Genomic DNA, 27,659 nt, shown 5'->3' with positions numbered 1-27,659 from the left:
GGAATGAGGCTGTTTAAGGCTGAAGATGTAGGTGTTGGCACAGCAGCAGTACTGCTTCTGCTGCTCTTGGAGGTAAACTAAGCTCTTGTGAGAGCTTCCAAAGCACTGGAAGGCAAGTGTTAGCACACACGTGCCTTTAGTCCCCAGCACTCACTCTCCTAGTGCTCTACTCTAAGGAATTCTGTTTGCATGTCCCCTGGCCCTGGTCCTGGGTTCTGCTTCTGGATAAACTGGACAGCTCATTTGGTAATGCGGAATCCCACATTAGTTCAGCTCAATGCCATCTTATCTACATCATCTAGCTAACAGCTACATTGACCAGTGCTTCCCCCTACTTGGTATTAACCTAGTAAATAACAAATCTTAATGATGGGTGAGTTGGCTAATCTTGGGTGAGTTTTCAGAGAAAGCTCTGAGCAACTTGCTATGTAAGCAAAAGCATTTTTCAAAGCAGGTGGCAACAAAGAACTAGCTATCTCCTAATTATTCTATAATAGGTTTCTGAGGCTGCTTAGGTGCAGGGTGCGTATCTTTTTTCTTATCCAGAAAATCTAAACATAGTTACATTCTCAACAGTCCACTAACTAAAATATTCTTTGAAATTAAAATAATTTAAAACACTGTGGCATAATAAACACGAAATTTTTATCACAATCAGTTTCTACTTAGTTCCACACTGTGACATGTGAATTATCTCAATTTTGAAGTATACTGATTGTTCCTATAAACTCCCAGGCACTAATTACATTATATTGGAACAAGAATGAAGCAGACTTTGTTCTGCAGCAATTACTGTTCTAGAGACTGACTACAGGCCAGTAGGCCTGATCAAATTCTACTATGACATTCCATTACTCTAGATGTCGCCAGGCTGTCCTTAAATGTTTAAACACTGTTTAAGAGCCAGCCCTGGGACACCTCCTCATGAGTTATTGGTCAGAGGCCCCTTAAACACAAGCTGTTGCCATCACTTTTGGTTGCACACTAGAACCAGATTTTAAAACCCTAATGCTGAAAACACAGCATATTTTGGTTACAGAACAAAAAACACTGTACTGTTAATCACTGTTTTGTTCCCTTGTCTCATCCTACTTCCACTATCAAACTTCAAAACTACCTACCTGTAGCCTACTTCCACATATAGTTCACTATGCTATAGTATATACTAGTATCAAACAGCTTCCTGTTCCTGTCACATGTGGATTCTATACCTCACACTTCAGTTCTACACAGCAGGCTCTATGGATTGACTTATGAAAGACACAGTGACAACATGAGTAGCAAATGTTGGTCCATTCATACTGACTTTCAGCTGCTGATACTGTGTGCCACACCACAGGAAAAAGTATGTCATATATGTGAACTGGCTGCAATTCAGCATCAAAAAAATTCCAGTAGCACAAATGGAAGGTATTGTGGATTCAAAAAAGAACCAAGAGATGATTTCTACATCTTTTGTTCGGCATATAAATTCACAACAATGACATCAAAATCAGCACACAGAAACATTTAATCCACTAAAAACTGCTCAATTTTCCTCTTCTTTAACTCCAAGGGGAAACTTTTAAACTACATTTCGGCATTTTGTAATTCACTTACTGGGCGTACAAAATTTATACCTTGAATACTAAAGAACTTGTAAGTCAAGGTAATTAAAACCTTTTAAAAACTGGAAAAAAATATCCAGTTCTGTTTATCATACACAAATGTTGATACACTGTATTTTTTAGAAGGGGTCCCATATAGCTCAGGCTGGCTTCCAACTCACTATGTGGTTAAGCATGACCTTGAACTTCTGATCCTACCTCCACCCCCCAGTGCTGGCATTACAGGTATGTACCTTTGTGGTGCTCGATCAAACTCAAAGCTTCATGCATGCTAGGCAAACACACTACCAACTGAGCTATACCCCCAGCCTAATAATTTATCCATTCATCCATCCATCCATCCATCCATCCATCCATCCATCCATCCATCCATCCAGAAGGGGGCATGCATGTACCAGGACATAGGATTCAAGGACTTAAGACAACTTGAAGGCATCAGCTCTTGCCTTCCTCCACATGGGTTCTGGGGATCAAACTCAGGTCAAGCTTAGCAGCAAGTGCCTTTACCTGCTGAGCCCTAACACTGATCTCCCAATACTTTGATTTATACACATTTCAAGGTGTTTTTAATGTATTGTGTCCATTCGCTTGTGGATATCAGAGGACAACTTGTAAAAATCAGTTCTCTTTCTCCCATGTAGGGACCAGGGGCTAAACCCAGATTATCAGGTGTGGCAGCAAGTGGCTTTACCCACTAGACCATCTTGCCAGTTCTTTCTAAACATGTTTGTAACTGTATCAAGCTCACAGGTAAAAACAACCATAACATACTAACTCTACTACAAACCCAACCTTGTCTCACTTTGCTGTGCCATGCCCTGTTCTTAGGTCACAGCCATTATATCTTTACTGCTGTTGCTTATATTTTTTCTTTCTTGCCTTATCTAGAATTATTGAAAATGCCTTTGATGATCCAGAAAAAAAGTAAGACATTTTCTCATACATAGCACCTATTGCATGTGTCTTATGACGGACACTAACAAGTTAGGGCATCTCCAATGGTTACTCAACTGTGACCATTTTTACTCTCTACAACCCTACTCTACCAACTCTCACAGTACTGAGATAACAGTGGACCAATCCTAAAGCCTCATGCATGCTAGGCAAGTTCTGTACCACTGAACTACAAACAACTCAGTGCCCAGATAATTGCTGCCAAGGAAGACACATATTCTTCAGTACAGAAGGGAGAAGAGGGTAACAGAGATGAATATGATCAAAATAATTGTATAAATGTATAAAATTATCATAATAAAACATTAACAATTTTTTTAAAATACCTTAAATTATTTTGTCATAGAAAAGACTTTTTGGAATTTGTTGAATATTCTCTAAAAAAACAGAAAGATAATATTTCACAAATTTATTATCCTAAGATTTTTTTTTCCCTCAGAGGCCATAACTTGTCTATTAAGCATGTACTTCAAAATGTTTATTTTCCTAATTATTCAGTCCATGGATCAGGAAAATAAAAGTGGTGCTTGGCAGAAGCAGATGGATCTCTGCAAATTCAAGGTCAATCTGGTCTACATATTGAGTTCTAGGACAGCCAGGGCTATGTGGCGAGACCCTGAGGAAAGGAAAGAAAGAAAAGGAGAGGGGAGGAGAAAGGAGAAGGGAGGGGAGGGAATGGGGAGGACAAAAAAAAGAAAAAGAAAAAGGAAAGGAGAAAGGAAGGAAAAAAAGAGCACGCTTTAAACAAGTACATGATAGCAATCAAAAGCCTAAGGAATTAACAAACTCAACAAGAAGCACATACTCGCATTTGTAGAAAATGCACAGGAGCTAATTAGTAAGTTTTTATATTTATGCTGAACAAGTCTGACACTGCTGTGATCTCTGCCAAGCTCCGAAGGTCTGAATATTTTAGTCACGGCAGATATTCATGATCCTTGCTAACTCACTTCAAGTCATTTTAAAAAGGAAGCCTGTTTCCTGTGGCTCCCCAAAACAAGGTAAAATCCCACAGGCTATGACAATAGCGGGCATACTCGACAGTAGTCAGCATACACTGGGAAAACCCACTTCCAGTCAGGTCTCAGGTGTGTCCAGAAGTCCTAGTCCTGACTTTCCGACTACCTCTTCACTCACCTAAACAATAATCAACAAACTAGTTAAACCTGTGACAGTAAATCCTTTTCCTCAATGCAGACCTGAAACAAACCTACAAAACCAACTCTCTCAACTTTAATCTAGGCATGGTGGAAAATGCTTAATTCCAACACTTGGAAAACTGAGGGGGAACAATCTCCCATTTCAGGCCAGCCCATGCTAGAGACATCTTATCTCAATGAACAAAAGCAACAGAAAAGATGAGATGACGCCACAACCACTAACAACAACAGACAAACAAAGACTGCATTCCAGAAGACTAAGGCAAAAACCATCAATAGCTTAATAAAATATAGAAAAAAAAACATTTTAGAAATGGTTAAAATAGGAAGACTAACATCCTGGTGTGTGCATGATAAAAACAAAATCGAGCTTCTAATGCAGAAAAGTAAAGCTACTGTTTACTGAAGAGAATTTTGACATAGTCAACTAGAATAACTGTTCTTTCTTTCTTGTCTCTTTTGTTGAGACAGGATCTGTGTAGCTCTGGCTGTCCTGGAACTCACTATGAAGACCAAACTCAAAGTCAGCCTCAAACTCAAAGAAATCCATCCACCCACCTCTGTCTCCCAAATGTAGGAATAAAGGAGTAAGCCACTTGGCCTGGCCAGAATGACTTTTCAAGCCAATCAACAAAACAATAGAATGCCTGAAAACTTACCCTTTAAACATCAATAAAAGGAACTAAATTGTTTTTGACAGGCTGTAGAATAGATGGACCTAGAAGTTGTAATGCAAATTAAACAAGCATTTCATTACTCTAAAAATCAAGGTAAAAGTCAACCTAAGTAAAAGGAAAGCATGGAAAACTTGTTTCCTGGGTGAAAAGCTTCAGATTTGCAAGAAGAGTTCTAGATGCACAACATGCAACAATGGAATATACATCAACACTACAGAAAAGGCTGTAAAAAAAGATGAGAGGCCTTGCAAGCATGATGAACTGGATTTGGTTTCCAGAACCCAGGAAAAAAAATCTGAATGTGGTGAGGCACACTTGTAATCCTATCACCAGGAAAAATCAGAGACAGGAAGATTTCGGAGACTCATTAGCCAACCAGTGTAGCCTACTTGCCAAGTACAAAGCTAGTAAGAGATCTTGTCTCAAAATTACTAAGTCAAAGGTACGAGGGAAACAGAGGCTGATATCCAGCAGCACACACACACACACACACACACACATAATACCATGTATTTTGGGCTGGCGAGATGGCTCAGAGTTTGTTAAGAGCACTGACTGCTCTTCCAGAGGTCCTGAGTTCAATTCCCAACAACCACATGGTGGCTCAAAACCACCTCTAACTAGAAAGGGTGCCCTCTCCTGGCCTACGGGCACACATGCAGGCAGAATACTGTACACATTGAAAAACAAAACAAAACAAAAACATTATTTCCTATTGGCTCACTTTTTTTCCTCATAAGCACTTGAAACTACCAGAAATAAGCAAAGATTTAACTTGAAAGAAACTCGGAGCAGGATTTTCTAACATAAAGTTGAATTTAACAGACATCCCAAATGTTATTTAAGCCAGTAGTTTTCAACAACAAACTGAAACAATGCAGGTGGACAGTTAGTTACTAATCTGTAAAACAGGATATAACCTGGCTATTTTTTTAATTAAATTTTTGTTTTTTTATGTTAATTAGTTTATTTACTTTGTATCCCAGCTGTAGGCCCCTCCATAACCTGGCTATTTAAAGTCAGATTGGTAATCAAGCAAAGAGTATATTGTAGAAAGCTTGCTTAGAATGGGCAAAGTTCAGGGTTTTTTATTTTATCCCTTAAAATAAAAGGAAATGGGGGGGTGATAATTATATGGAACTGTTTATAGTAAATGTGCAAAATAAGACAACAGTTGTGAGTACAACAATCTCATCCTTAAATTCTCGTTAAAAGGAATAATGGAATTGTAGGTAGCATCTATGCCTTTAGCAATTGGTACAAAACTATGACCACACACTATCTTTACAGTAGTAACAAAACTTTACCTCTAACAGGCATGGTGGTGCACACTTGTAAGCAACAGAGGCCAGCCTGGGCTTCAGAGCAAGAACTTGTCCAACACTTCATTGCTACTACTCGGGCAGCTCAGACCACCACTGCAGGCATACTAACACTTTAGATAAAGCCCTGTAAGGCTCAGCGTCGCTCACCTTCCCTCTCTCGTTCACTCAGCAACCAGAGTACCATCAGTGCCACTGTTCCTTCCTGCACTATGAACTTTTGTAACCATCTCTTCGTGGAATTTCAAGTGCCTTCCTCACTGCAATTCCAACCTACTTTGACTTTCATCTCACTCCTAAGAACCCTCAGCTGCTAAAGTGCTAAACTATAGGTGGCTGACCAGCTAAGTGCTCTGCAGGCAGCACACCTGTTCACCCGCACATGCTCTCTGCCCCATGCATGAGTAAGGACAGAGGGGAATTCAATCCCAAGAATCCAGATGCACTTGGCACTGTCCTCTTTTCAGCCCCAGCACTGCTCACTGCCCAGCACTGGCCACTCTGCTCCTGCAGTCTTAGATCACTAAGGTGTTCCTCTCTTTAAAGGAGAAAATAACACTTTCACAACGTAAAAAGTGGCCATTTTCTCCTTTGTTCAAACCACAGAGCCAAATTTCTGGCGGTCCTCTTCCCAGCTTTCTCTCTCCACAGTGTCAGTCATTCTCAGCCACCATGGCCCACAAATTTTACTATAGCAAACCGAGGTATCGAGAGGAAGAAAAACCACGCTTCATATGCTTATTTCAATACCTTATTTTAATTATTGCATTGTTATTAACTCCTTATTCTATCTACTTGTAAATTAAACTATCTCAGGTACTAATGATAGGGAAAAAAAATGACCCATGACATGATAAAAGAATGAGCATTCCCAATTAAAATGCAAAGCATGAAAATGAGGAATAAAATTTCATACACAGAACAATGAAGATTAGTTGAAATGACAAACATGAACGATGAGAAAGTGATCAAATTCACAATGTTCACAATTAAATGCAAGACTTACAGGTCAGTATGGACATGTAGGAATTAAGTTTTGCGGGAATGGCATTTCACAAGACTAGTAAAAAAAGAGTCACTATTTTGGGGCTTTAGGGGAGAAGGCTGGGACAGAATCTCACTAAGTAGAGGCCACCCTGGAACCTCCTCAAAGACCAAGCTGGCCTCAAACTCATGCCTTCGTGCTTCAATCTACAGTGTGCTACAATTAAAAGAACCAAAAGAGAGAGAGAGAGACAAGAAACACTACACCTGGTCTATTAATTATTAATCAGTAAAGGAACACTTAACTGTCACTTAAAATTTGTCACACCTCGCTGGGCACAGTGGCACTCGACTGTAATCCCAGCACTCATGGAGGCAGAGGCAGGTAGATCTCTGAGTTTGGGGCCAGCCTGGTCTACAAACTGAGTCTAGGACAGCCAAAGCTACACAGAGAAACCCTGTCTCAAAAAAAGTCACAACTCTGTATCATATGCAAATTTCAATAAAATTACTGAAAAACAATATAAAATATCAGAGGATATTTACGGCATATATGGGAGTTATATATGCATTTATGTATGTAAATATGTATATGTACATATGTATATACACACACACACAGGCAAAGACATGTGAAGACATAAAATCAGAACCTAAGAGTGGTGAAAAGATATAAGAATTATAGGAAAAATAAAGCAAACACTTCCAACCAATCAAACATACAACCACCAAAAAGATTACCAGTACTCAGCACAGGTGAAATTACACACAAAAAAGACGTCCTCATGCTGCAGGCTTTAAGAGTCTGGCCTGGAAATGCAGCTCAATGGAAAAGCAGAAGCCTAGCATGAATGAGACCTACTGAGAGCAGATCCTTCGAAGAAGAGTTATATAGCTATGCAAACTTGCTCCATTGTTCTGCCCATAGCAAATTACTATAATGAATGCAAACAGTTTAACAAAGGCAACATGACAACACCTCAAGAAGGAACAGCTTTTGTGTCTGAGCACAAATGCATGTGAAAGACAGAGGTCACAGTCAAGGTATCTCCCTACACTGCTTCCACTTTAAGGGTCTCTCACTGGACCTGGAACTCAGATTCAGCTATCCAGACTGACTGGCAAGCCCTAGGGGCTCTGTCTCTGCCTCCTGGTACTGGGATCTTGGGTACACATCACCATGCCCATCATTTCCATAGGGGCTACAGATCCTAACACAGCTCTTCAGGCTTACCTAGAAAGCATTTTACTCAGTGAGCCATCTTTCCACCCCAGAATGAGCTTTAATAGCCAACATTCACACAATGACTACTATGCTTTGTAGAGCAGGCTGGCATTAAACTCAGAGATCTGCCTGCCTCTGCCTCCTGAGTGCTGAGATAAGGGCATCAAGCACTTCATAAAAGCACATTCCCTTCCACAAACTATATTGTAGAAACTGAGCAATCAAGGATCTTATTGATATGAAAGAATTTCCATCTGTACATTGGTTCCTCTCCAAAAACATCAAATGAAAATGTCACTTTAAATCATGTTATAGTGGTAGACACAATCCCAGTGCTCCTGAGGCCAAGGCAGGAAGCTTGAGATTCCAGACCAAATCAAATAGTATCACCTATCAGATCTATCTACTTACTATCTATCTTTTCCTGCCCCTTGTCAGACAACTGCTATGTGACCCCAGCTGGTCTTAATCTCAGGATCTCCTTGCCTCAGCCTTGCAAGTACTACACCTGATGCTAGTTCTATTCTCTAACTGTTATCCGATAACAGTCTATTATCTGTTTACTAACCAAAGTTAATAAAAAGGTGATTACCAAATACACCAAAACTGTTATGAACACTTCATGCTTTCACTGATATCAAATGCTTTAATAGTAGCTTTCTCAAGACTGATACTTTTGTTGCATTTTAACTGAGACTGCTAAGGACTGTGACTTAGAAAACCACAAACTTTCAATCCTCAGTCCCTGCTTCAGGGTGTTGATGCCAACTAATACAAAGCATGTCTAAATATCTGATTTCTTCTCAATGACAATGTACAGTGAGTTCTTGCTATTTGAGCATCTTTAAAATATGATCATGAGCTGAGCATGGTGGCACACACCTTTAAAGCTAGCAGTCAGAAGGCAGATCGCTGAGTTCGAGGCCAGCATGGAACAGGACAGCCAGAGTTACACAGAGAATCCCTGTGTTGAAAACCCCAAAAGATTTTTAAATAAAAAAATCTGATCATAATTGAGGTGGTTTCTTCAATATAAAATTCAATCATGTGGGCTGGAGAGTTGGCTCAGAGGTTAAGAGCGCTGGCTGCTCTTCCCAAAGTCCTTAGTTTGATTTCCAGAAACCACACCATGGCTCACAGCCTATCTATAATGAAGTCTGGTGCCGCCTTCTGGCCTGTATACATAATAAATACATCTTCTAAAAAAAAAAGAAAAAAAGAAAAAGAAAAAGAAAAAAAAAAAAGAAATACATGTGACTCAAAAAAAAGGAGGAAAAAAGAAAATCAGTCATGCTGAACGATAAACCTCCCTCTAAGACTTTATTTTAACCCAGTGATTAGATGGAAAAGGAAGGATTAGAAAGCTGGAGAAATAAGACTTGTGATTTGGCCACAGGGTATACTTCTTCCTGTAAGAATAGGAAGGCAGGATGGCTTTTGAAGTAGAATGCATTGATGCGGGAGGCACTGTCTGGCCTCTCCTAACAATCCGAAAGTGCTCTGTGAAAGCGCGGGAGCTACTTCATCTCCTTATGCCCTACACCCGTGACTACAAAGTGTGGATAATAACACACCCTGCTGTGTAGGACTGAATGAGGTGATTATGTGAAGTGCCTACAACAGTACCCCTGAGACATGGAAAATGGTAGCATTACCATCATCAGCTCTGTGTATGACTATGAGGTAGAAAATTTAGCTAGATCGCACCAGCCAAAGGGGCGGGGGTGGGTGGGTGGTGATCTATTTTCTACAGTTGCGTGTCAAATATAAACGCTATTTTCAAAACCAATGGTAGTCAACATCAAAAGTGAGAAAGCAGGTATATTAGGTAGAATAATAAAGCTTCGTGCTTCAATTTTCAAAAACATGAGACAATACAGGCTTTGGAGTTTGATGTTTATTTTTAGCTGGAAGAATATGCTATTGGTGATGGCATCAATAGAAGATACGCCGTGTCCAATATCTGCAACAGAAGCTCGACAGAAGTTAAAGAAGCTGTACCAAAAGGCTGAAGACAAAAACCATTGACATACTCACCCTTAGTGCTGCAAACAGTGAAACAAGTAATGGTACATCAGGATGAAAGGCCACTACAACATCACACACAGGTAAGTCAACTACCAGATTCATGTTCTAAGAAATTCCACTGCATCTTTTCCATTTCAATTGGGCAACCTCTTCCAGGACAGAGCATAGTGCCAATAAATGAGCAAGTTTACGTGAGCAGAGGGAGCAAACTGAAAAATGACAGTGCACAATAAGGAGCTGAGCACTTGGGGTGGAATAATCAAACAGCTCTCAGAACTGTAATAGCAGTATAAGCCAGTCTAAGCACCTCCTGGGGCTTACTGGGGCACCAAGGGCTAAATAATAAAAAACAGACTTAGGAGGCAGTACCATGATACACCTACAAACTTAGAATGAGCTGTCTTATAAATAAAAGGCAGGACAATCTTACATAGCATTGGAATTAAAACAGTTCAAGTAAGAACCAGTCAATCCAACAGTCTGTTTTCAAATAAAACCAAACCCAGCTCTCCCATGCCAACAAGGTTCTCTGCTCAAGAATAAGGGGCTGCTTCTTTATTAGGTCCTGAGCCTCCAGACTTGTCCAACTGTAACAACTATACCTGATCCATCAATTACCTTAGAAGAGCATGTGTAAGCCCACAGAGTATACATGTTGAGGAATATGTTAAGTGTGAGAAACAACAATTGGAGAGAATAATTTGCATACTTAATGACTGACCTAAAAGAGGATACATGCTAAGAATAGGAATGCAATAAACCGAACCATTTATTACCACTAACACAAGACTTCATTAGACTTGTTATTTTCCTATTATTTTTGTGCTTGAAGGGTTTAAATTTCTACTACTACATGGAATTTCACATAAATAATTTTCAAATATAACAAATTCTTCTAATACCAAAATTTCAGGTTTACTTAATCAGGATGCTGTGGTTCAAGTGCAGAGAAAAGCTCTTGATAGCAAGAAAAAGCTTACCTGGGCCACTGCCTAAAACAGTCCATAATGCAAGAACTTTAAGATACACAGACAAATTAAGGCATATGAAAATTAAATTAAATTAAATTAAATAGGCACTAAAGAAGGAAAAGGTTACGCACTTCCAATTTATGTTCTTTCTCTGCAAGGGCTTCCTTTTGACAGCGAAGAAAATCTGCTAACATTCGGGTGAGCTGCTTCCTATCATCTATCTCTGCCGCCAGTCTGCCATTATAGTCTGCCAGCAGCATACAAGCATCCTCTACCATCTTAGAAAGCCTCTCTCCAGATTCCTTATCTAAGAAAGGCGGAGAGTAGCAATTATTACCCGAGAAAATGACGACATGCTGCTCCCATACCCTGCCTCCCAAACAACATCCTGGATCTCACTTTCTGTCCTTACCTGTTATTTTCTCAAGCAGGGATACTTCTTGAACTTCAACAGGCAAAGAAGCGATCCTTTGATGGACTGCTGCGTCACCTGAGGCTGCATTTTCTAAATCTTGTAATGCTCTAACAAGGTCGAGAGTCTAAAAAATTATACAACTTCAGAACCAAAAAATAAAAAATAAAACTAACAATATAAAGGACTTGACACCTCTTTCATATTCCTAATCCTTATGAAGTATTCACTAGCAAGAAGTCCCCAAAAATTTAACACTTTTTAAGGCAACCTTTTTAAAAATAACATTTTAGACTAATGTTTTTCATATGTTTTGTCTCCATGTGTATCTATTTGTGCAACAAGATCATGCCTGGTGACCCCAGAGGCCAGAAAAGTGTGTCAGATGCCCTGAAACTGGATTACAGATTTTGTGAGCTACCTAATGGGTGCTGAGACTAACTCAGCTTAACTGAGGTTAAGAGCAGCAGTGTTTTTTAACCAACAAGCCACCTCTCCTGGGTCCCATCCTTTTTGATATTTTAAGTAAAGAAACTAGCCTGGTGATGCTGGTACGCGCTTTGAATTCCAGTAGTTAGGGGGCTACTTTAACTGATGGTTAGAGGCCAGCCTGGTCTATATAATGAGTTCCAGGGCAGCCAGGCTACACACAAACCCTATCTCAAAAAACAAACATAACAAAATCTTTCAAACCCCCCCTTATACACACAAACACACACATATATACGCACAGCATACTACTTCAAAGAAAAGCAATTTGTTAACCAGAAAAGAGATTAATTTAGTGCCTTTCTTGTACCCAGAACACTGAATGTGTCAAAGCCCAAAGGTCACAGAGTAAAATCCCAGAGCTGTCTTGAGTTTTTACCTGTGGTGGTTCACTTGGGGACCCTAGAGAGGAACAATTTTCATTCTCATCCACCTTTATTTGCTCATAAGTCCTCTTCCTCGTCTTCTTATCTCCATCTGATTTTAAAAACATGAAGTTTTAATGAGCTTTTTTCCTGAGAGGATCACACAATGAGATCAAGAGCCTATACTTACACAGGGCGTGCTTAAGTTGCTCTAATACATCATTTTCATAAACAGATCGTTCTTCCCAAATAGATAACACTCTCCCAAGGTGCTTCTTGCAACTTTCATCAGTTTCACTAAATTAAAAAAAAACAAACAATTAAAACACTAACAGTAAAACTGCACAGTGAGTGCCACCACAAAGTAATGGTATTTAAAACAGGACCAAAAACTAGCTCCCAACGGACGTACTCAGGCGGGATGTGACTGCAATACTGCCCTCACTTCACTCAGTAACACATCAAAATGGTTTTAATTGTCAGTTTTAGGAACAGGCACTAGGGCTTTACAGAGACAATGTTCCCAAGTAAAAGGAGCTAAAATACAGTTCCAGTACACTTTTAAATGTACCGAACCTACCAACATCTTTGTCATGGAAATCAAATGAAGCTTTATTACAGCACCTCTAGTTCATAAGCACTATGAATGAGAACGTGGTGCCTCAAATAGCACCCTGAGAGATGCAGCCCGGTTAGAGATCAGGAGGATCTGAACAGTAAGAGCAAATCTGAATACTGGCCTTAAGGAAAATAGGACAAAGTGACTTTCAACCATTTGCCATTTCCTTCAGCACTACCTCACCTGGGTTTTGCATTTGTCTCACGAACTCAGGATTGTACAATCCTGAGTACAATCCTGAGACCCACATTATAGGAAACAAACAAACAAAAAACTCTAATCTCCATCTGTGTGCACTGGTACATGTACACACACACAAAAAAATAAATGAAAGAAACATTTTAGAGTGCATAAACTAAAAGATTTCCACACACAAAATTACCTCAAGCAGACTGATACTCCAACCAAGGACCATTCATGGAGATAACCTAGAACCCCTGCACAGATGTAACCCATGGCAGCTCAGTCTCCAAGTGGGTTCTCTAGTAACTGGAACAGGAACTGTCTCTGACATGAACTCAGTGGCTGGCTCTTTGATCACCTCCCCCTGAGGCGGGAGCAGCCTTACCAGGCCACAGAGGAAGACTATGCAGACAGTTTTGATGAGACCTGATAGGCAAGGGTCAGAGGGAAGGGGAGGAGGACCTCACCTATCAGTGGACTACAAGATGGGTATGGGAGGAGAAGAGGGAAGGAGGGAGGGTGGAAGGGGTGAGGGAGGGAGCTTCAGCTGGGATACAAAGTGAACAAATTGTAATAAATAAATAAAAATGCACAGAAAAAAATTACTTTAAGAAAATCTTTTGAAAAGTTTATGATTATTTTAAATATTCTTTATATTAACCCCTCGACCCCCAGAGAAGGTTTTTCTATGTAACAGCCTTGGCTGTCCTGGACTCACTTTGTAAACCAGGCTGGCCTTGAACTCACAGAGATTTGCCTGCCTTTGCCTCCTGAGTGCTAGGATTAAAGGTGTGAACCACCAAGGTGGGCTCAATATTCTTAATTTCTAAAGCACTTAAAAAGGTTAAGAAATATATACACACACTAGAAAACAAAAATATTGTGATATTAAGTCCAGAATATCAGACATAAGATGTAGTTCTACAAGCATACATTTTCAGTTCAGTTCCTTGTTTACTCTCAGTGATGTTAATCCCAGCAGGATACAGCAGGACTTCTGATCCCTTACAGGAAAGCTGTAATTCATGTACTCCAAATGCCTCAGCAGCAGCTCAAAGCCTCACAGAAAGCAAAAACATCACATACTGCATGAAAGCTTCAAATAAACACATCCTGTTTATCTTGCTTATTCTAAACCTTACCTCATATATAGAAAGGATCCTACCTTGAAACATGCTTGAATGCCTCCACTATGACTGGTGCAAAATCTTTTGTGAACTCTGGTCCCTTCCTTTTGCTGTTCTGAATGACATCATTGGCCAGGTAGAGAAAAGTAAGCTTCCTGTTGGGTTTGGCTAAAAAATTAGAAAAGAAAAAAAAAAAAATTAAGATACTAAAACTATGGGACTCTGCTGGGGAAAGTCTGACATTTCAGATAGTCTCTGAGCTCTGTCAATAACTGTCAACTCCCTTTCTCAGGACGGTGTCCTCTCTATATGAACCCTAAAACCTGTAAGGAACATCACATAACCCTCAGTGAAGATTACAGGGCCCTTCCTGATAAGAAACCTGTTCAGCAAGCATGTGAGGACTCCAGGAAATACCCCACCCTATGCTAAAGAGATCCTAGCTTTCAGCAAAATGACCTTCAATTGTACCTGGAGATTTTCCCCCACCTATAGGATAATTAAATACTATGTTTTCCTTGTGATAAAACCATACCACTATATGCAAATCCAGTGTTCCCTTGCACCTCTAGTCCCATGGAATCAAAGAAATTCGCCCTCAAAAGTTTATAAATCCCTGATTTCACATGAAATAAAGGTGCTGGGTATTACCATCAGCTTTCCACCACAGCCACTTGAGATTCCTCATTTATTGGGGGGAGGGAGGGATGTTCCCCTCCTCCCTGGAAATTTGCCTCTTAACTCCTAGCAGCACAGCCATTTAAGTACTCTCCAGACCTGGACCCATCTTCCTGACAGCTGGGCCTGAACCTTGCCAGGCCTGTTTTCAGCTGCAAACCAAAGAGGCATCCCAGCTGTTAATACAGCAGCTTAGCCAAAGGGTATAGACCACTTCTTCTGATAAGACAATCTCATTTAGAAGAGCTGACTGTAACACCTAGTGGAAAACTCACTTCCACCCCCACCTCCCTACCCCACTTTTCAGTTCACACCTATAACAGCCTTCTCACACTACACAATAAAACACAAAGTGAGGGATAATTAGGCTCTAAGTTGAGCCATGACATTCTTAAGCTGCCTGTTCATGTTGCTACCAGATCCTTCTCCTGCTTTTAAAAGTTGCTGGTGTGGAACAATGTAAAAAATCTAATAATCACCAGTATCTAGTTCACTGAGTTTTTGTCTGGTTACATGATATAGCCAGTGAAGACATCAAGACCCTCTTGTGAAGAGGATTATAAGGGTTATAAGGGTATTCTCTTTTTACTTATGGGCACCCTCTCAATCATACCCAGGAAAAAAACCCAATAGTTATCAAGTTTTCACTTTGTCTCCCATCAAATGATTTTAAGATTTTATTTTAGTAATGTGTGTATATGCATTCTATCTGTGAGAGTGTATGTGACCTTATGTGCATGCCTGTAGAGGTCAGATTCCCTGGAGCTGGATTGGTTATGAGCTGCCCCATGTGGGAGCTGGGAAATGAACTTAGGTCCCACTGAGAGAGCAGTCAATCTTCCTAACCACTGAGCCACCTCTCCGGCCCAATTTGACAGTGTTTCTCTATGTAGTCTTGGCTGTGCTGGATTTTGTTATGTAGGCCAGGCTAACCTCAAACTCAGTGTGCTTCTTGCTTCTGCTTCCTAAAGACATGCACCACCATGTCCAGCCTCCATCAAATTATTTATATATATATATATATATATATATATATATTTTTTTTTTTGTCTGTTTGTTTGTTTTTTAAGACACAATTTCTCTGTGTAGCCTTGGCTGTCCTGGACTCACTTTGTAGACCAGGCTGGCCTCGAACTCCCAGAGATCCGCCTGCCTCTGCCTTCCAGAGTGCTGGGATTACAGGCTTGTGACATTGTGCCAGCTCCATCAGATAATTTTTAAAACTTTTTTTTTTCTAATCTAAGTAAGAGAGTGCCTGCGGTACTTTTTAATAGGAGCTAATAGAGGGGCTCCTTTCTTAGTTACATCATTTTTTTAAAACTTTTATTATATACTACACACTACACTAAGCAATGTGTATGTGTGTATATATATATGCATATATACATATATACATAACCCAAATAATGTAAAAAATTACTATAGCTATTTAATTGAGCAAAGAAATATCAAAAAGGCAATTTATCCATAGTAAAAGAGGTAGGCATGAGGTCAGCCGAGATCCAACATCCTACATGTTCAGCAATGGATAAAATGTGCTGTTCAGCTGGGCATGTGGCACACACCTTTAATCCCAGCACTCAGGGAGGCAGAGGTCAGCAGATCTCTGTGAGTTTTAAGCCAGCCTGGTCTCTAAAGTAAATTCTAAGACAGCCATGGCTCTGTTACACAGAGAAAACAACAACAAAAGTGATGTTTACCGCCCTTCTGAAAGCTATTCAGCCTGACCCCCCCCCAAAAAAAATCTGACAGTCTACAACTTAGACACCAAGTAGAAGAATCCAGTCACTAAAAAATAATCAAATCACTGTTCTTGTCCACCCAAAAAGAAATCACAGAGCCAGAGCACAGGAAGGTGCTGATGAGAAAGTTCAGAAGCAGAGGATATTGTTTAATTTATATCAAAACATTCCAGTTCTAAGGACTGGGAATATAGCTCCATGGAAGAACACTTACTTGGTATGCATGAGACCTTGAAGGGAGACAGGCAGAGAGAGAAAGGTAGAGGGAGGAAGAAAGGAAGGAAGGAAAGAGAGACAAAGACAGGCAGGCAGGCGGGCAGACAAAATGAATTGGATGAATAACCATGAACAAGAATTCCTAGGAAGAAAGTGTCTACAAAGCAGAGCTATGGAGAGGTTGGAATGTTGCAGGCCCAGAACCTAAGTTATCTTCAACTCCCTAAACAGCCATTCTTATCCACCTCTGTGCCAGACCTAATATCCTGTGGCTAACAGACAAGAATCCCTTGAAATGTATGATTCCCTTAGTTTTCAACAATTAAAGAGCTAAGAAGTCAGGCATGGTTGAGCATGCTTTAGTCTCAGCACTTAGGAGGCAGAGGGCAGGAGGATCTAAGTGAGTTCTAGGCCCGCCTGGTCTCCAAAGCCAGTTCCAAGACAGCCAGGACTACAAGGAGACACCCTGTCTCCAAAATCCAAACAAACAAATAAAATAAAACAAAACAATAAAACAGCTAAGAATAATGTCAGTTCTATCAGGCAGCATCAAAGGCCTGTAGTGCAGTTCTTCCCATTTTGCACCAATCTTCTTACCTGATGTACTAACCAAGGTATTTGAGAAGTATCTCGATTTTATAGTTTCCCTTGTTCTGGAAAGCTGCCTAGGCCTAGGCATGGTAGTACATGTATTTATGCACCACACTCAAGAAGGCAGAAGCAAGCAAATCTCCAAGTTTCAGGCCATCCTTGTCTATATAATGAGATCCAATCTCAACACACAGAAAAACAAATGTCCTGAGGAGGCAGGCACAAGGAGATCCCTGGGGCTTGCTGACCAGCTTGGATTGGTTAGGTCCTGACAGCAAAGCACTATTTTCAATTTTTCCTCTTGTGGAACCAAGGTTAAAATACAAGAAATTTTGAGTATTCCTTATAATGCCAGATGTGATGGCACATACATTTAATCCTAGCACTGAGGAGGCAGAGGCAGGCAGCTCTTTCAAGGCCAGCCTAGTTTACAACCAAAGTTAGTTCTGTTACACAGAAAAACCTTGTCTCGGGATGACAACAACAAGGGGAAAAAAAAAAAGGAAGGAAAGAGGGAAGGAGGAAGGGGAAGAGAGAGAGAATGAATAATGCAATGCCAGGAGTAAAATTGCAAAAATGATTTACAAATAAATTCAGACAGTTTTTAAAATAACAGCCATTCATACTTTCATACAGGCCTGTAATAGCAGGCAGCTGGGAGGCAGCTGCAAATAGACTGGGAGTTCTAAGCCAGTCTAAGATGCAGAGTAAGACTGTCTCAAAATCCAAAACACAAAACAAAAAAGCTAGGGATGTGGCTCAGTAGTAGAGTACTTTCCAAGCATGCATTAAGATCTGGATTTCTACCTCAAATTCCGAATTCCCTAAAGAAACAATCTGCCTAGTAAGTCTGACCTGGCCAGTTCCTACGCTTCTGCTGTTCACAAGATTCCCTAGTCTGCACATCTTCCATTCATTTAAACAGTTTCTATTTGATGTTTGCTTTGTGCCAAGGATCATAACTGGCACAAAACAAAAACCATTTTGTCTGCCCTATTCATGGGTTAGAAACTTTTTCAAGTTCCTCAAATACTGGCAGATTATAAACCCAACACAATTTAGTGTTAGGTTATAATAAAATGCAAGCTCCTTTTTCCTTTATTTCTTCTCTCCGTAAATACAATAACACCAACATAAAAGTAATCATAAACATTATAGCCCACTGTGTCTGTGTACTTTGCTGTATTTTTAATCAATAAAACATAACCCAACTAAGTGCCACTCAATATTCATATAATGAAATACTATCACTGTACATCCCACTTCCCTGAGCTAAGTCTTATGGTGCTCTGGGTATAGAAATATAAATTCTTCCTAGAGCCTATATATCAACAAGCGCACATGGACGCTCTGGGGGTGGGGAGTGCACACTTTAGGTCTTACAGAAAGAGATGAGGAGAAAAGTCATTATTTTGTAACAACTATCTATTACAAAGAAAGGTTTGCCACAGCCACGCTTGGTAATCCTACACTAAACTCAGAAGGCTGAGGCAGGAGGATCACAACTTTGAGGTCAGTGTGGGTATGTTATGGGACCTAATCTTTAAAAAAAAAAAAAAAATTCTGTACTGGGTTGCATGACGGATCAAAAGGTAATGACAATTGTTGACAAGCCTGACTATCTGAGTTTGATCCCCAGGGCCCACGTAGTAAAGGGAAGAGTTGACCTCTGTACGTTGTCCATGGCCCTCCACAGGTGGGGCATGGCCAGTAAACATATGTTGTAATGTTTTCAAAAGCTCTATTAAGCCAAATATGGTAGTGCTGACCTATAACCCTAGTTGTTGCGGAATACACAGCAGGATGATCTGGAACTCAAGACCTGTCCACTAAACAGTAAGTGTGAGACCAACCTGAGCTAAAAAAAAAAAAAAAAAAAGCAAGCATATAATTTTTAGTACAATTTAATTATGTTTTCTGAATGAAATTTGACAAAGGATTAGTTATAAATGATGAAAAGCTCACGCCATTCCTTCATTAATTCAGGTAATTATTTTAGTTTTTACCATATTTGTGGGCATTGCATTCGGCACATTCATGCACAAACCTACATACACAAAGGAGACTAAATAAATAAAAATGCAGTTTAACATTTTAAAAGAAAATACCAAACTATCAAAAGTTTAAGTGTCACTGCAAAAAAATGGCACTCAGCAGTTCTGCAAGTAGGTGGTGGGCAGGGCACACAGATACCTTCTGGAAAGCTCAAACAGAAAAGATTTGTATCTACAGAGGGGAGAAACTTCAGAAGTCAAGGGTCTCAAGGGAAGTTCACGGGAGGCATGCCCTTGAAAGCTGTATTTGAACAGCTTTGCTACCTCACACTCACCATGATGATGCTTCTCCACAGTTCCAAAAATCAAATCAGCCAAACAATCACAGACTGAACCATGAGTAAAAGAGTAAAAAAGAACCCCTCCTTCATTTTCGGTTTTGGTTTGTGGGTGTTAATGACATGGTCTTGCTATGTATCTCAGGTTGGCCTTAAACTTGGAGTTTTCTTGCCTCCACGTTGATTATCTCAGGCACCATGTCACAGGAGTTGCAGGTTACAACTGCACAGAGAATACTGTAAAAGGCCAGGCAAACTGGAGCTGGGATTTCTGTCTTGTTCTCCTTGTCCACATTAACCACCTCTATCAACTGCCTTCTCTTCACTGCCAAGATGTTCTGCCTCATCCAAGAGCCAAAATAATGGGACATGGGATGAAACCTGTGAGGCCATGAGCCAAAAATCTTCCTCCTTAGACACTGTTAATGTGAGGGATTCTGTGGCAGTGATAGGAAAAGCAACTAATACAGTTTGAGCCCTGATATTTAAGAGAGTGCCAACAGGCTATTTTCCCCTGTATGAATTGTATTTCAGACAATCAATGGTTGATGAAGGAGAAGTTTGCAGGTCAGATATCCAAACATGATTATGACTCAATCACCTAGAAGGCTTACTAAAGCACAAACAGCTGGTCCTACCCTGTTTCTGTCTGAGATAAAACTCCAAAAATACTCATTTCTCACAGTTCTCAGATGATACCAATGCTACCTGTCTGGTGCCTATACTTTTTTTAAGGCAAGGTCTCACCATGTAGCACTGGCTAGCTTAGATGTAGAGCAGGTAGGCCCTGAACTTGTGCTCATTCTATTGCCTGTCTCCAGAGTGCTGAAATCACAAGTAAACACCAACATGCCTGGCTGAAGACAGACATGAGAGAAATGCTATAGTCCAGAGGACACAATCTTCAGCAAATAAATTTCACGGAATAAAAAATAAACAAAAACAGGAAGGATGCGAGGCATGGTGGTTGCATAGCTTTAAACCCAGCACAGGAGAGGCGAGGCAGGCAGATCTCTGTGAGTTTGAAGTCAGCCTGATCTACATAGGTCAGCCAGGGCTACACAGTGAAATCCTTTCTCAAAATTAAACAGGGAGGGTAAAGTGAAGAAAAGATCTGTCAACCAAAATCTATGTGTGTATTCTACTTTATAATAATATTATTATTCAAGACATTTCTAAGGGAACCAGAGATACAAAACATAGACTAGGTTGGAAATAATCAGCTATGGGGCTCATAATTATGATGATGGCTTAGTGGGGCACAAATGAGCACACGCACACATAAATTTGAAAAAGTTGTGGTTAATTTTATTAGGTATGATTATCCCCTTATGATTGCATTAAAGTTTAATATAGGTCTTAATCTATGGTAAATACATCCTGATGTGTTATGATAAAAATGTCTCTATATCTGATATTTGCTTTAAATAACCAGGGAAGAATCAAGTAGCAAAATGGAGAAGCCACAGGCATGAAATAGTAAAGACACTATGTCACTAATGCTGAAACCAGGGCTGGACTCTACAGCTAAACTACTGAAACTCAACTGAAAGACACTTGCCTACCACGCATACACAAGCTTTGGGTGCAATCCCCAGAACTGCATAAACCAGGAAGTAGTGGTGCACATTTGTAATCCCAGCCTTGGGAGGTAGAGTCATTATGTTCAAATCATTATGTTCAAAATCATAAGGTCATGCTTGACTACAGAATGAGTTGAAGGCCAGACCTAAATACATGAGAGCCTATCTCAAAAAAAAAAAAAAAAAAAAAAAAAAAGATGATGCTGAAACTGGATGGTGTTCATGAAATATCTGGTCATTTCTTACTTTTGTATATGATTGATTGATTTTGATATTTCAAGACATGGTTTCTCTGTGAAGCTTTGGCTGTCCTGGAACTCATTTTGTAGACCAAGCTGGCCTCTTGTAGACCAAGAGATTCACCTGCCTCTGCCTCCCAAGTGCTAGAATTACATGCAGGTGTGTGCCACCACCACCACCTGCCCAGCGTATGATTTTGAAAATTCATTATAAGCAATGAGCTAGTGAGATATCCTCATCTCTATGCCCAATTATGGGTAAACACAGGGGAGTAACTTAGTGTATGCATCTTTCAGCCACTCTGAATACACATGAAGTCAATACACACACAAGACTTTTTTCAAAAATGAAATGCTACAACATGCCTTTAAAAAGAGCACTTCATCTAGACTTTTGTACACTACCAAACACTTTTCAATAATGTCATTTCTTCATGGCAACTGGGTCACATAATACACAGGCTTCAAATCACTGATGCCTTTTATCCCATTAACCTGAACAAGTATGAATATAGGATGGATCCCAAGATGATGTACTGAGAGGTACATTGATTTCAACCGACGTTGTCATGTCCACAAAAACACATATGAACAACACACTGTACAACCAAACTGAATACTTAAAATTTTTGTCAATCTTGTGCAACAGTATTTTCATCTGTAATTCCAAACTAGAGAGGCTGAGGCTGAGGGTTTGTTTGTTTCTTTTGGATCTTGGAGACAAGATTTCTCTGTGTAGCCCTGGCTGTTCTGGTGTCCTAGAATTCGCTCTATAGACCAGGCTGGCCTGGAACTCAGAGATCATCCTGCCTCTGCCTCCCCAGGACTGGGATTAAAGGTATGCACCACCACGGGGTAAGGCTGAGTTCTTAAAATGTTCATATTCCCTCTTTGGTAAACTTCCTGTTAATATCATGTTGCCTGGTTTCAGCTGAGATAATCACTTATTAATTTATATTTATGAATAAACTTGCCCTTTTATGCTTTAGGTATCTTCTCTGGAGTTAGTGCTTAAAATTGAAACTTGGCATTTTCTATATTCAAAAAGTTTAAGAGATTTATGTAGCTAAATTTATTTCCTACATGAATCTTGGCTGACAGCCTATTTAGAAAAATCACTGACATTCCAAGAAGTAGTGGTAAATGTACATTCTCTCATGTTTGCATAACTGCTTTTTATTCATTCACATTTGCTTTCTCCCTGCCACTGGGTAGGACAAAGACTACTTGTTAATACTCCACGGGTTCTCAAGGATCTGAGTATCTACATGACCACAGAACTCCAGACAACAAGAATACTCCTCAACCGCTGCTCTGTTCCACTCTGTACACTTCTAACTCCTACCCAGCATCCTTGTTCCAGGTAAAACGAGTTTACAGTCTGCCTAGAAACTTAAAATGGGTACTTCCACTGCCTTCCTTCAAAATGACCTAGGCTCTTTTTCCAAAGTCTACCTTTCCCAATAATCTTAAGAATTAGTTCTAAATTTGTTGAAAAAAACGATCCTGGGAGCCAGGCATGGTGGCACACACCTGTAATCTCAGCAATCGGGAAGGCAGAGGCCGGCAGATCTCTTTGAGTTCAAGGCCAGATTTCTGTGATTACAAAGTGAATACAGGACAGCCAAAGCTACACAGAGAAACCCTGTCTCAGTAAAACAAAAACAAAACAAAACAAAACAAAAAAACCACCACAACAACAAAAACCCTATGACAAAGATCCTGTGATCAGCAAGACGGCTCAATGTATAAGAGTAGTGGCCACTGAACTTGACAATTAGAATTCAATTACAGAACCTATATAGCAAAAAGAGAACATATTCCATCATGTTGTCCTCTGACCTACATAGACACACAAACACAAACACTCTTCCAGTGCATACCAAAACCCCCATGCCAGGAAACTGAGGCAGCAGAAATCAAGATTCAGGGCCAACCTGGACTATTAAAAAAACATTCTTTAAAAAAAAATCCTTACAATTTTCTCAGCATTTACAAATTAATCTGGAGATTACTATACTGACCTCTTTACAATGGATTTTTATTAAGCAATTTTGTATACTGCTTTGTTATTCAAAATTTCAAACCAAGAATTTTAGGGCATTAAAAAGTAACAATTAGGCCTGGTATAGTGGTAGCTCACAGCTGTAATTGCAATATTCAGACAGGCAAAGGCAGGCAGATCTCTGTGAGTTCAAAGCTAGCCTGATCTACAAAGCAGGACAGCCAAGGCTATACAAAGAAACTCTGTCTCGAAAAAAAAAAAAAAAGTGACAATTAGTGTTTGGCATAGTATTACATTAAATTGAATTCGCTAAAATTCAGCCAGAGATATAGGGTGTTAAGGTGCTTGCTGCTAACTTGATGACCTGGGCTCCACCCCCAGGACCATGTAAAGGTGGGAGGACAAGACCTACTCCACAGAGTTGTCCTCTGACCTCTGTTGCTCCACAGCATGAACCCCACCTTCCTGCCATCAAATACACACACACAACAATAAGTTTAAATCTTTCAATTTCAGAAAGAGCTAACACGCTGGAGAGGTAGCTCAGCGGTTAGGAGCACTGGCTGCTCTTCCAGAGGACCAGGTTCAATTCCCAGCACCCACATGGCAGCTCACAACTGTCTGTAACTCCTGTTCCAGGGAATCTAACACCCTCATAGAAACATAATGCAGGCAAAACACCAATGTACATAAAATAAATAAGTAAATCAGAAAGAGCTAACATAGCATGACAAACAGAAAGTATCCTCTGCTGACAGAGACAGGAAAACACTAGTCTGGCTGAATGTGACAGCTCACCTGTCAGACTATATCAATCTGAGGCAGTCTGAGCCACATAATGGTACCCCACGTTTGTTGTTGTTGTTTTATTTTTGTGGAAGGAAGGGAAAAGAAAAGAAGGAAGAAAGGAAAGGAAGGGACAGGAAAGGAAAAAAGAAAAGGACAGGAAGAGAAAGGAAAGGAAAAGGAAAGAAAAAGGAAAAGGAAAAAAAACTGGGCCTGGAGTAATAACATATACCTTTTTAAATACCAGCACTTGGGAGGCTGAGACAAGCAGGCCAACCTACATAACTGAAACCCTGACTTAAAAAAAAAAAAAAAAAGTTTAAGGTGTAAGCAGCTCAATGGCAAACCACTAAGTCTGATACCTAGCATACCCTCCAAAAACAATAATTAAGAAAGAGTAGTATTCTAAGAGTTCCAAACATTAGTTCAAATCTCAGCACCTGCAAGGGACTTCTGATTCTAGGGAGAAAACCCAGGCATCTCTTCTACTCCTGCTGCTAGTATAACATGACTAAAACCAAAAGGAGACAGAAATGAAAGACTGGCTTGGGATCTGGGAGCCCAAACAGCAGCAGGATACATTCCCGTTTCTTTGTAGCTCAAGGACTGAGAAACTAAAACAAATGCTGACATAAAAACTCCTAAAACATTGTCTGGTTCACTAGCCAAATCACCATGGAAAAGAGCACCTAGCAAAGCAAAAACTCTATGTGTGTATGTGTGAAAGAGAGAGACTCCAAGTACATGTGTACAAATATGCACAGCTGGCCTAAAGAGAGCACTGGATCCCCTGGAAATGGAGTTGTAAGCCCCCATACAGGTGCTGGGAATGGCACCCGACTTCAAAGAGCAGCCACTGCTCTGAACTACTGAACCAGCTCTCCAGGCCCAAGGCAGAAAACTGCTACACTCCTAGCAGAACAAATCTGTAGTCAAATGGGAAGCCTGGAATTCTGCCTTCACAGGACCTACCAAGGCCAGTACCCCTGTCACAGCAGCACTGGTCAAAGATAAAGTGAGAACCCGCATGCACAGACCCCATCCCCTCCCTAGCCATAGGCAGCACATCCAAAGAGTGTGTGTCACAGGAGTCCTGCTTGAGTCCTGTTCTCATAAAAGCTCAGCAGTTAACAGGCAGCACCCATTCCCTTTGTCCCTGTGCAGTAGGTCAGTGAAGAACCAGTGAATCCACATTAGCACCCAACAGTCACCACACCTCCCTCTTGTGATGTGCTGTGTCTGAGATCCAATGAAATCAAGAGTGAGCAAGAGGGAGAGTTTCATAATATCACACAATGAATCTATGAATCAAAAACCAGATGGAATAGAGCTTACCTTCAAACCCAGTGGGGATTAGGGGGTGGAGAAGTGGCAGGCAAAATCTCTGTGTTGAGGGCCAGCCTGGTCTACATAGTGAGTTCCAGGACAGCCAGGGCTACAGAGTAAAACTAGGTCTCAAAACAAAACAAAACATGAGTCAACTTTTAGGGGGTTGTTTCTTACATTGCTTTCTGAGACGGGTTCTCATTGTTCTTTCAACTTGGGGAGTGGTGTTTCTATTCCCCAAGGGCTGGTTACACCTGGCAGTGAATCAGTTTTTACTCACCAAAACTAGAGACAAGAAGTTCTCAAACAGAATAAAAACACAATAATCAACAGATGCCAACAGCAAGGAGAGGTGAGAATTATCTAATAAAAAGCCTTAAAATAGCCATCATAAAAATGCAAACCAGCATGAAAATGTCTTAAAATACATTTCAAATCCATGGGACACAGGTGAAGTAGTCCCAAGAGAGAACACTGAACACATTAAATGCACACTGCTCAGAGCTCAAAAATTAGGAAGGCAAGTTGCAGCACAAAATAAACCCAAGCAAACAGGAGGACAGTGAAGAGAGCAATTAAATGGAAAAGAAGGAAAGGACTGATGTAAACAAAGCCTAATCTTGAGAAAGATCAATACAACTGAAAACTCCTAGCTCTGGCTGACCCAGAACCTGTCATAACATAAATCAAGCTGGCCTTGAACTAGACCTGCCTGGGATTAACGGCATACACCAGCATACAGCCAACTGAAAAGTCTTCAGCATGAATAGACAAGGAAAAAAAAAAAAAAGGAGGAAAGTGCCAGTCATCAGCAGCATCAGGAACTATGCAAGGATGTCATTATCTGAAGAGGTCACATGGAACCTCCACTTTTAAAATGAAAATATTGTGCAGCTCTCAGATTTTAGTCTTCTGAGGTCCAATCAATAATTCATTTAATACATACCTATAAAATGTCTACTGAGCTGTTATGTAAAAACAGAGCAAAAAGTTCAGTCTTCTAATAATAAAATCAACACAGGCTTGTTAAAACACATGAAATAACTAAATGTAAGAAAGAACTAGAAAAGTGCTACCCTCCACTTAATTTAAAAGAAAAAAAATCATATGCTCCAGTTACTGTAGTTTACAGTAAGGACAGATCTACTCCTAGTGCCCTAAGGCAAAAAGAGAGTTGAACTAGTTTTGCTTTTGACACTTTAAAGTGTATGTTATGACCACAGTGTCTGACAGGTGCTTTGCTAAGATGGAAAATCCGTTAAGTCTCTGTGCATATTGTTTAAGGGGGAAACAGTGAACAAGGATTCAGTGCTACCTGTAGTTTTGGGGAGCCACGGACTGATAATTGGAATGCTTGACCTGAAGGTAAGTGGAATATTTTAATGGCTGAAAACTCTAAAAACTTGAACAAAAATGGGAATTTACAAGCCCAACCTTACTAAACACAAAGTAGGATAAACTCAAAAGAACTTACAGAGACAACTAACTACACCATGAAATGATAACAGTGCAGTCCGAAAGCCTAAGAAATGACTAAAAGCCAATTTCTCATCAGAAACAACGGTCATGAGAAAACAGAGCCAGCATAAAGTCCTGAAGGGGGTAGGAGTGGCAGCCCTAGAACCAACAATTTTGGGTAAGCACAGTTGTTTCTCCCTTTAATCCCAGCCACACAGGCTTCAGTGCGATTTACCAGAGATCAGGCTCAGCCTGAGCTATGAAACAACCCTTAAAAATATATCATTTTTTGCATGTATGGGTGTAAAACATGCATGCATGTTGGCACCACTTGGTTGTCTGGTGCTGAGGCTAAGAAGCCATTATCAGAGCCCCTGAAACTGGAGATCCTGAGATTGTGAGCTGCCCTGGGGGCTAAATTATTGAACTCAGGTCCTCCGAAAGAACCAGTACTCTTAAACACATGCCATTTCTACAGCCTCTGGAAGACTGCTCTGTAAAGATGAAAGAGAATCTTTCATGCTACCAAAGAACATGCTAAAAGGACTCTTTAGGGCTGACATGAAAAACACTAGATATT

The 27,659-nt window shown here is 40.2% G+C and overlaps 1 protein-coding gene across 3 annotated transcripts in view; it reads right to left on the bottom strand.

Moving 5' to 3' along the window:
* Rprd1a (regulation of nuclear pre-mRNA domain containing 1A) overlaps positions 1–27,659 on the bottom strand; it is a 46,253-nt gene that overhangs the window by 10,454 nt on the left and 8,140 nt on the right. The window contains exons 2-7 of one of the 3 annotated variants that reach the window (XM_021649222.2): positions 14,162–14,291; positions 12,385–12,491; positions 12,209–12,306; positions 11,341–11,467; positions 11,056–11,235; positions 9,666–9,892 (exon numbers count right to left, since the gene is read on the bottom strand). In XM_021649222.2, coding sequence (XP_021504897.1) covers positions 9,690–9,892; positions 11,056–11,235; positions 11,341–11,467; positions 12,209–12,306; positions 12,385–12,491; positions 14,162–14,291 — 845 coding nt within the window. In that variant the 3' untranslated portion in view covers positions 9,666–9,689. Of the gene's footprint in view, positions 1–9,665; positions 9,893–11,055; positions 11,236–11,340; positions 11,468–12,208; positions 12,307–12,384; positions 12,492–14,161; positions 14,292–27,659 lie in introns of those variants that run through there. The other 2 variants (XM_021649221.2, XM_060377592.1) reach the window with 2 other exon arrangements.

This window comes from Meriones unguiculatus, chromosome 2 (assembly GCF_030254825.1).
Source record: "Meriones unguiculatus strain TT.TT164.6M chromosome 2, Bangor_MerUng_6.1, whole genome shotgun sequence".
NCBI lineage: Eukaryota > Metazoa > Chordata > Mammalia > Rodentia > Muridae > Meriones > Meriones unguiculatus.
Note: the sequence above shows the minus strand (reverse complement) of the source record. Positions and strands in the feature narration are given on the sequence as shown.